We start from the raw sequence: 10,748 nt of genomic DNA, 5'->3' as shown, positions 1-10,748 counted from the left end.
CCTCAGACCCTGCCAGCGGGGGGGTAGCTTGCTCCTGAACCGGCCCGGGGGACTCCAGCCCAATACAACTCTTTGCCCTCCTTCCGCGTGTAGCACGCATAGGCAGCCCGCCGGCCCTGCCCCCAGCGCTCCTCCCACGAAGCCCGGTCGATGCCAGGGACCGCCCCCGCCTTCCCCGCACTGTAGCGCGCCTCCCAGCCACAGCAAAGCAGGCGGGCGCACGTACCTTAAGCAATGCGGACACCTCGTCGGAAGGGCCAGCCTGCGCCTCCTCACCCTCAACACGGGCCGGTTCCAGACCCACCTCCGGACCCTGCGGGACCTCAATAGCTGCTGCTGGCCCCGGCGATAAACAGGCCGCCTTCGCGACCCCGCTGCTGGCCTTCCGCGGTGCACGCGTCAGGCCCACCCATGCCTGTCCAGTGACTCCCGGCTTCAGCAGGTCGCTTCTGCCTGCCTCGCAGAGCACCCGGACCGCCTCCCGCACCGCCTCCTGTGACGTCATTCTTCCGATGTAGGCCTACGGTATGGCAAGATGGACAAAAAGTGTAAACCAGCCCCTCCTCCCCGCTCCCGAGGGCCCAGTGATTTTCCCGCCCCTGCCTCCCTCTACTTATCACTTTCCGTGCGCCTCGCGCCCCTAATCAAATCACCTACCCTGCACCTGGGTGGCCGCTCCATTGTGCGAAGCCACCCAGGGGGAGACCTGGCTCGCGCCCTGCACCCCCTGGGTCCCCCCATGGAGTGTTGCACGACTTCAACCCACACGAAAAAGAAGACGTCATTGGTGAGGGCACTGAGGCCCTCGTTCAGACGTTGCTGAGGGTCAGTAAATTTGGCCCCACGGAGTTACCTAAGCGAAGGTATCGCTAACTTGGGAGTAGGCAGAGTTAATGGCATTGCCAGTGGCAGAGGCGCCACTAGAGCCAAATTTCGGGGGGGGGCTAAGAAAAAATTTCGGGGGGGCTGAACCTTTTAAGCCATAGGCAGAGTGGAGCTGCAGGGGCTCTTAGAAGGGGTGAAACAACAGCGAGGCCTCATTAACATGCAAATGGTCTTTTAAAGACCTGTGAAGTGCTCGGGTTCGGCTGTGTGTGCGCCGCGAGGCTGTCTCATCCCGGGCTGCCACACGCGACGTGGGGGGCTGAAGCCCTGTGAGTCCAATGGGTATTGCGCGCCTGACCAGTGGGGTCTACACGGATATTAAGGTGTCATTTTATATCTCTCAGGTTTGTCGTGTGAAAAGGTTCCTGCAGCCTATCGAAATGTGTATCGGTTTCACTACTTGGTGCTTCTCAATGTACTATTTATTATATCACATCACTTCACACAAATGCCTGTCAAACAATATGTTTAGTAAGCCTCACGGTGCTTAATTTGAGCAGGAGGTTCCTGGTGCGGCGTACCGACACTTATTGTTGGGTACTGGCACTTATTTTTCTGCTGAGTCATTTACCGAGAGGAAGTGGAAAAACGGGGAAAGAGAAAGACGGGAAAACTGTGGCAAAGGGAGAAAGAAGAAACCCACAAGAGTGAGATAACGGGGCAGGGAGTGTGTGGGAGTGGATTAGGGCGGCATGAGATGGATTCAGATTAGCAGCCAGGGTACTCGGCTCGCTGACATTTAAAAGCGCCGGTCACAGTCTGAGCGAAGCTTTTGGACCCTGCACTTATTTGTTTACAAAATAAACACTGAAACCTCAGACAAATACCTCACGTCTTTTTTTTAATTGTTTGACTAAGTCCTAATTATAAAATACTGTTGCTCCCAGTGGGCAATATCTAACAGCATTCCTGGATGCTCTAGAGTGCATTTTCATAGCGCCAATTCCCCTCCACCCTTATAAGACACTTGTGTTTGCAGGGATACATATCTAGAGTGTTAGATAATTATCTCCCGGTAGTGCCAATGGAACATTTATTAATGTTTTATTAATTATTTGTAGTATAGTATTATGTTTTATATTTGTGCCGTGTGTTGGTGTGTGGTTTAGCGTTCATTGCTAGGAGGCTATATTCTCACTTTGCACAGATACTCAGTAAAGAAAATACAAAAATGCAATAAGGTTGCACTTTATTAAAGTAAGGACATGTATTCAAATATTTGAAAGGTGCCCAGCAACAATTCATTTATAAAACCTTTTCTGTACTGCGTGCATGGTGCTGCTTTACATTGACTTTAGGTGTCGTTTTCTCTCGTTAGTACCTCATTCGTGGACTGTGTAGAGACAGTTCTCTCGCTGGAGGATTATTTCAGCTGCAATTGTTTTGGGTTATTCGTTTTAGTCACCCCCATGCTACTAGTGATTTTAGCAAGAGAGGGAGGGAGTTTTTTTTGAGAGGGGGGTGTAATCATAGGAAGTACTGGAGAGGCACAGCAGTGGGTGGCGGAGTGATTCATTGGGTAAGTGAACTGAAGGGAGGAGTCAGCTAGGAGGGAAGGAAAACAGAATTAAGATCGGCTGGGAGAGGCCCGCCGTCAAGGGGAGCAGAAAGTGATGATATGACAGAAGAAGCAATGCGGAGAGACAGAGAGCATTTCCCAATGGAATTCATCACAAATATTGCTCAATAGAAACCGGCTCTGAACATATACTAAGGGGGCACCGCAGGAGTTTTCAGTGGAACAGCCTTACAGAGGCCAGTATGAAAGAACCCTCAGGGGACAATCTGCCTTCCTTATTTCGTCCTCCGTTCTGCGAGTTTCCATGAAAATTTCATGAAAATTCCCTTCGCACATCAAAGCTTCAGAAAGAGCGGTTTCCATCTTTGAAGAAAAAAAGCGAGGAGTTGAATGCAGAAAACATACTGTTGTCCATTGAGTGAGACACTCAGAGTAGAGTAGATAGGGGTATCTATTAAAGAAGCATCCATGTCTCTTTTTAGTATTTTTTCCTTGGTCATATCTGGACTTGAGATGGTGATGGGGCTCGCCGCAAACATGCTCATAATCACTGTGATCTCAATGGACTGGATTCGAAGTAGGTCCCTGCCGCCCTGTGATCTGATTCTGCTGGCCGAGGCTCTCACCAACATCATCATACAGGGTGTTTCAACAGGTGAATACATGGTGCGCCAACTCTGGCGAGAACTTTATGATCTTGAGAGCTTTCAGAGATTCGTCTTTGGCATTTACCCCTTTATAGTGTTGTCCAACTTTTGGATCACAGCTTGGCTCTGCGTCTTCTACTGCATCAAGATTGTCAACTTCACTCACCCCCTCCTCGTGCGCCTGAAGCTTAAGGTCCCTGGAATGGTTCCATGGGTGCTCCTGGGGACGGTCTTGGCAGCTGCAGCCATGAGTGTCCCAGTGATCTGGGAGGTGGCGGTCATCCCTCAGGAAAATTCCACTTCAGAGGTCCTCAGAAATGGAGGCACAGCATACACATACACTCTTTTCTACAAGGTCTTTTTGGAAACCCTGGGATGTAGTTTGCCTCTGGCAATGATAGTAACATCAGCAGCGATGACTCTAACCTCCCTCTACAGACACACCTTCCGAATGATGCAGAACTCTACAGGTTTCAGCCAGCCAAGCACAGAGGCCCATTCGAGGGCAGCTAAGACCATCCTGGCCCTTCTGGTTCTGTACATTTGCTTCTACTCAGGAATAATACTAAATACTTCCGATGAAACCGGGTATGCGGAGTCAGTTTTGTACTATGTTTATACATATATACCCTTGCTATACCCTCTGGCACATGCTATGATCCTTTTGGTGGGGAACCCTAAATTAAAGGCAACAGCCACAAAGCTTTTGTGTCATTTTTGTTGATAATGGGTTGCTAAAAATGTCTTCTCTTGCATCAATTGTGTCTCGGCTCTACTTAGCCTGCACCAGATTTAGGGATAACCTCTGAACAGAATGTTAAAATTGAATAGTGTGATTGATTAGTCATCCATTTAGGTATTTCACGCCATAAAATGATTTCAAAGTTAGGAATTGAAGAGCACCAGATACCGAAAGACGTGTTTTTCCCCTGCCTTGTGGCTTGTGCCAGTATAATCTTCATTTCATTAATCTGAGCCTATTATCACATTATTTATTTACCCAAAGCATTTGTTTACAAAATCTAACTTGGTGCATTTCCTATGAATTATACGATGTAACCATTGGGATGAATGATAACCTTGTAGGTTTCATGCAAAGAAATCCCATTAAATTAATAGCAAAAGCAACAAGGTTCCATGTACCCTACTGTCAGGCTTATGATTGAGAACCCCATGGCAAAATAAGAATTACCCCTGCACCCCACTATCAGAATAAACATTGGCAATGCCAATAAGCCTCTTGTTTGAGACTTATTTGCTCTGCCAATGCCTTTTGTGCATGCTGTACAGCATCATCGAAATTATCTATTAGGGAAGAGGATGTGGCCTAAGGGCTAGGGTGGTCGACCTCAAAGCTGGGGAATTGGATTCGAGTCTTGACAGGGATGCTCAACATCCTGTGATTCTGGGCAAATCACTTAATCTCCCCGTGCCCAACAAAAAATTTATGTCCGTCTGTCATGCAACAGGTGCTCATGTAAAGTGCTCTGATACTATCAAGTCTAGTTCCCGCTAGATAAAACTCACCCAAACATAAAATCTATGTTGTCCAGTATGAACAAAAAGAAACAAGGGTTGATGATGCCATCATGTCATTTGTAGATTCATCTGTGTCATTTTGTAGGTGCACACATGCTCCATTACGCATGCGTGAGACGTGGTCGCCATTTTTTTAATTTACCAATCTGAGATGGAGCAGTGCTTTAAAAACATTTATGAATATGGAGTAATGTAAAACATTTTTATAAAGCAGAAGAGGTGGCAGCAATTTGCTGCATGGCCCTCGGAAAAAGCGAAATAAAAAGAAATAGGATTGCGTGGAGATAGTCTGAGGCAAAGGAGGAGCGAGTCGGGGTAATGGGTAGAGGAGGAAGGGAAAAGAAACATACGAGGAAGGAGCAACAAGGAGGGCAGACGAGACGCATGCAAAGGAGAGAGCCACATGTGGTGAAGGGAGAAGCCCACAGGCAAGAGTAACATGTAGCACAGCATAGGAGGCAACCACACACATGAGAGAGAACAACATGGAGCTTGGGGTAAGGAGAGACACAGAAGAGGGAGACATGTAGAAAACACATGCATTCTCATGAAGTGCTTAAGCATAAAGGAAAAACAAATAGTTCTCTAAAGGTTAGCACTAGAATGACACATTGAAGAGGCTATGCTCCTTGAGAGGGACAAACACAAGATGAACAAGGCAAGTCATAGAATAAGAAGCAATTAAATGGAAGTGGCAATAAAGCCAGCCAAAGGTAAACAATGGCAGGGCTTTAATCTCACTGCAAATTCCAGGTAAACTGACCATAGGTATTTTGCAAACAGACAGCTTGCGCTGTATGGTAGGCTCTAAAAAGGTCTTTATGATTGACATTCAACAGTTAAAATGAGAAGAATTCTGCAGCCCACACTTCAAGTTTACAAAGCAAAAGGGCAGAGGTGAGGCCAGCTCCTAGAGTGCTGATTTTGGAATTGGGAAACCAGGTTCAAGTTCCTGCCTCAACTCAACATCCTGTGATTCTAGGCCACTCACTTAATCTCTCTGTGCCTGAAACAAACAAGCATTTGCAATGCAATTGGTCTCGCCTTTGGGACCTTATATGTATTTAGCCATGCAGCACATTAGCCTGGGTGCTGAAACATCTACTGTTCTTTAACATGGAGGGAAAGTAAGCACCAAACTGCGTGACACGCCAGGTATGGGAACACATGGAGAGAAATATTGCCTTTCAGTGGGAAATGGTATAGTCCAAAGCTCAGTTTTTAATATAAATTCAGGGCCTTCGGTGGTCATATCACTGAAAATACAAGATTTAAAAAAAATACAGTCTATGAGTGCTCGTGGAAGACAATTTTGATGGACTGGAATCAAATGCCCTCTGCTGGTCGTTTTCTATCAAGAAAGTTAAATAGAAGCAGTTGCCAGAAAAAGAAAAAAAAGAAAGTCTCTCAGCAGAATGTAATTCTGGTATTTTACTGACCTCTGCTGGTCGTTTTCTATCTAGACAGTTAAATAGAGCCAGTTGAACAGAAAAAAGTCCCTAAGCGGAAGCAGACAAGTCCTAGGCTGATCTCCAGAGCCCACAAAGTACATACACATATAAGTATATAATAAGTATATACTAAAGTAAATACAAGAGGTCTCGAATGCTCGACCTAAAAATGTGTAAAATGGACCTTTGTCACTGGCACAGGCTATAAGATTGGATAACTTAATTACCCCCTTTAAATCATTACAATATAGTAGCAAACTGGCCCTTTATGCCGATGATCTGTTGTTATACACAGATAACCCCAAAGAGACTATACCAAGAGCTGAAGCATTATTGGCTGAATTCGGCACGTTATCAGGTTATCTTGTTAATACCTCTAAATCGGAGGTAATGTGTTGGAACATTGATGGTTGGGAAGGACAGACAAGTGAAGAACTAAAATATCTAGGTGTCATTATTGTGAAAGACCTGGACAAGATCCCACAGATTAATCTTACTAGGATCTGTAACGAGATAGACCGTATTTTTGCCAGGTGGAGAAATCTACCATTGACAATATATGGCAGGGTCAACCTTGTGAAGATGGTTATCTTGCCCAAGTTGACATACTTCTTTAATACTATTCCTCTGTCCTTCCCTAGCAAAGGTATGGATAGAATTCAAGGCAAAATTGGTAGTTTTATTTGGGCCAATAAGGGTGCTAGACTGTCCTGGAAAAAGTTAAGACGAAGGCTTCTTAGAGGGGGGCTGGCCCTCCCCGATATTAGGTGGTATTCTGTAGCCTTTCAGTTCAAAAATATTAGGATGCTAATTGTTAAGCCGGGGGAATCATCTTGGGGGAGATTATTGGGTGAAATGGTTAGGACAGAGGGTGGGTGTGGTGAGGAGAGTTTCTTGTATAAATTTGGGGCGCCAAGGTTTTTTAAGAAAGTACGTCTGAAGGTACTAAGGGCTGCCTTGGAGGTATGGGTTAAGGTGAGACGTAGATGGGGGATTGGGTATTATTCTGATTTTTCCCCTATTTGGGATTCTCCAGGAACCCCGATCTGCTTGAAGGATAGCCTTGCAGTCCCTATCAGAAGTGCAGGTATTACAATCTGGTCGGACCTGATTTCAGAAGAAGGGATCTACCCTTGGGAGGTATTAAGGTCTCGGATTGGAAGTGATTTCTCCCGGTTTAAATATATGCAATTGAGTTCTTGGTTCAATGCGGAAAAAGGGGATATAAGTGGTGACTGGGAAACAGAACATCTTTTGCAGAACCCTAACCGTAAAAAAAAAGAAATCTCTTTATGGTATGGAAAACTTATGGATTCTGATGATAAAGAACTGCCTCCGCAACATGCAGTTTGGAACCAGTCCCCCCTCGAGGAGATAGCAGTAGACCTTTTTGAACCTTCAATGAAACTTTTGTACAAATATGTTAAACCAGCTAGTTTAAAGAAAAATCACTTTTTTGTGGTAAATAGACTTTATTATACTCCTGCTAAAATCGCCAGGTTTGCTCCCTTATCATCCCCTAAGTGCCCAAGATGCAATGCCCCGAGTGCCAATGACATACATATCTTCTTTGAGTGTCCTGCTCTGAGTAGATATTGGAAAGAAGTGGGGGACGACCTCTGTGACATTTTTAATACTAGTTTTAGGATAAATATCTCTTTGATAATTTTTGGAGACGTTGGAATATCCGAGAATAATTTATCACAGTCACAGCGGGGTCTCCTGCTAAACCTAGTGTTATTAGCTAGACGTGAGATATGTATGAGGTGGAAAGATCAGGGTCCTCCTAGGGGGGAGGATTGGTATAAGGCGGCATTTGCTATGGCTCGATTAGATCAGGGAAAGGGCAGGGAAAGTGAGTTGAACATATGGCAACCCCTATGGTCCTGGGGCCTGAAATTGAGATTGATTTAAACGCTGCTGGTTGCCCCTGTTGCCCCCGCTCCCCCCCCTCCATACCCCCCTCCATACAACCTCCTTTTTGTCCTATGATTACACCAAGCCTACATCAACGGGGCCGGTCTGGCTAGACCTAAGCGCAAACAGTGGCCGCAGGGCGTATAGATCAAGATGACGGCCTTTTCTGTTAATGCTTATTGGTGAGATGAGGATAAAAAAAAAAAAGAAAAAAAAAAAAAAAAAAAAAAATGGACCTTTGTGAAGCGCTTTGATGCCCTCGGGACAGGTTTAAAAAAAGGATGGCTTTTCCTCATCAATCTTTCTAAAAATAATCACCTAAAAGCAGACAAAGGCAGGCAACTGATCAAGAATCATCCAAGGGTAGACCTGTAGCTGCTAATTATTAGGTTTTTTTTCTTCCCAAAAAACCTACGTTTTCTGAATTATTAACCAACTGTCGTTTTTTTCTGTTCAATCTAAGTTGACAAAGATTATAAAATACCCTTCACTTCATTGGCATATTTGCATGCCTTATAATGCAGCAGCGCAGCAATAGGCCCTGAAGCCCCCGCGGAGAAGAGGGGCGCCAAGCTCCAAGGGGCCGCCTCCAGCACTGTGTAGTGGCAGGCCTTAGAGCTCCTGACGGAGTCCAGAGCATGGAGGGCCCCCTCCATGTAGTTTGGAGGGGGCCCCTCAAGTTTTGGTAAATCACTGTTATTATGGGACAGTTAAAAATATTCATAAGCTATAAATGTAAATAAACCTATTGGACAAGAGTACATTAATTCAATTACAAATTGGAACAAAAACACGAAGATTTTTTTAATTAATGAGAGCTAAGGATGAGAGAAAGACAGTGGCAATGTCGAGGTTAAGTAATTTCACATATCATGCTAGAAGTATTTAAAGAGTCAGAATTGCAGCTGATGCAGATAGGGGGTGTGTGGTGGTGTTTTGTGCACCTCAGGTGAACAGATCCACTGATTCTGGTCCTTGTGACTTGTGCTGCTCTCACAAGGAGTGTACCAATACTTTCTGTCCTCATTTGCTGCAGCTGAAGCACCCGCTGCAATTCTCTGGAAGATAGCACCTCTCACTGCAAATGATCTGTGTAACTCAGCTATATGGTCCATGCATTCAAAACCATCGAAGGCCCACCAACTGAGTAAGACTTGCAGAAAATGCTTACACCCTCCTGATATGCCAGATGCTGAGCTCTGGCTGATCACTCTTCCATACCCATTCAGGTACTCTCCTGTTAAAGCATGCAGACAAGTTAACACAGAGAGGTTTGATGCTGTAAAATACTCAGAGACCTCTGACAAGCAAACTTAATAGAGTTTTGCAGAATAATATCATATTTATTAAGCTTTTAAACAAAACACAAATAAATTACTTAAAAAAATGAAACACTAACAATATACTACAATTTATTGTAATTTATCCCGGTGCCAGCTAAATGTAACCTTCCAACACATTACCCACATTCATGAGTAAGCCTTGACTATTTGATCTTGCTACTCCCTGGCTGTCAAAGGGTAAGAATAAATGACTTGACAATTCAGGGGTAGCTACCTGTGATCCTAGAAATCATGGCAATACTTGTTACAAGATTTTGTGGTTGCTCCAGAGTCTTACAGTTCTGGGAAGCTTGAAACCAGAAATTCTGAATAACTTCTTGTTGTGAACACTGTAACCGTGCTTTTTCTGTTAGTCTTTTTTCATTCGGTGCTTGCTGTCAGAGCACAGGCAAAAATGCTGCAATCATCATGGTCGACAATTCTGTATGCTGACAATTTTTTTGTTTATGTTAATGTGAGCAACTATTACAATATGGTCCCTTGCAGTCTCAGCTTGTTATTTACAAAGATGGATGCTTATTATCAACACGTAGATCGAGTTGATGCATTGTTTTCCTTGCTAGCTTAGTCTTACTGTAGTCTTAGAGTCTACAAAACCTGTTTTAATTTATAAATATGAGATAAAATCAGTGGTCAAGTGGTATAAAAGCCCCAGGATGTGACTGTTGATTAGAACACGTCTTTGCGCTATAGCTGTCACCAGTGGGCACCACAGATTGCTGAGCCCCCTGCTCTCAGTCTGATTCAAGAAGCTGTGCTGAAGGAGTCCTTCACCTAGAGCACATATCCTGCCTCCATGGCAGATCTCTGAAAAGGAATAGCTAAAGCCAGTTATTCAGATGTATGCTGTGCACTCCATACTATGAAACTCACAAGACAGGTTTTGCTATTTCATGCTGTAGCTGGTGTTTAACATAATATTTAAAAATACCATTAGGCCTTCAGGATGCCAAAAAAATCACTAATAATGATGGAAACATTTATCTTGTTTTTGCTGACCACTGCATGCCTCACTGCTTTTATTTTTACATTCTGTGTGTTATCATGCATATTTTATTCACTAGACTTCAGATTTTACAATAAACATTTTAATCTACATGTCCCTGTTTCTGCCGTTGTTAAGTGTTCTATGCATAAATGAAAGATAGTGTGGATTGCCACTGCATCCCTGAACTCATCTAGAGGGACTGATTATAACCTGAAAACACTGCAGGCACAGAATTGCTCAGCGAGCTTGTGTCAGGGCTGTGGTCCAACTGGCTTTCTAATTCATTATTGATTATTTGAACCAAGTCCTTGCATCAGAGGGTTAGAAATCTAACCCCTGCAGGTCTGAGGACTGCCCAGATGTTGTATCACTCTGATGACTCACATTTAGATGAACTACGTTACTGTGGATATTCTGAAAATCTGATATGGCTCAGGTCTTTGCTCAACTGCCTAATTC

General features: G+C 44.3%; 1 protein-coding gene across 1 annotated transcript; it reads left to right on the top strand.

Moving 5' to 3' along the window:
- Positions 1-2,941: 2,941 nt before the first annotated feature.
- On the top strand, positions 2,942-10,079 carry LOC146799167 (taste receptor type 2 member 40-like). Its single transcript, XM_085627851.1, has 2 exons — positions 2,942-3,639; positions 9,995-10,079. Exons 1-2 carry the CDS (start codon positions 2,942-2,944, stop codon positions 10,077-10,079), a joined length of 783 nt encoding a protein of 260 aa, XP_085483977.1.
- The last annotated feature ends 669 nt before the right edge of the window (positions 10,080-10,748 follow it).

Source organism: Triturus cristatus, chromosome 9 (assembly GCF_964204655.1).
Source record: "Triturus cristatus chromosome 9, aTriCri1.1, whole genome shotgun sequence".
NCBI classification, from domain to species: domain Eukaryota; kingdom Metazoa; phylum Chordata; class Amphibia; order Caudata; family Salamandridae; genus Triturus; species Triturus cristatus.
Note: the sequence above shows the minus strand (reverse complement) of the source record. Positions and strands in the feature narration are given on the sequence as shown.

Coding starts and splice junctions, on each gene's coding strand:
- LOC146799167 (XM_085627851.1), top strand. CDS start 2,942: ATGCTCATAATCACTGTGATCTCAATGGACTGGATTCGAAGTAGGTCC. Junction 3,640..9,994: donor AATACTTCCGATGAAACCGG/GTATGCGGAGTC, acceptor TTTGCGCTATAG/CTGTCACCAGTGGGCACCAC.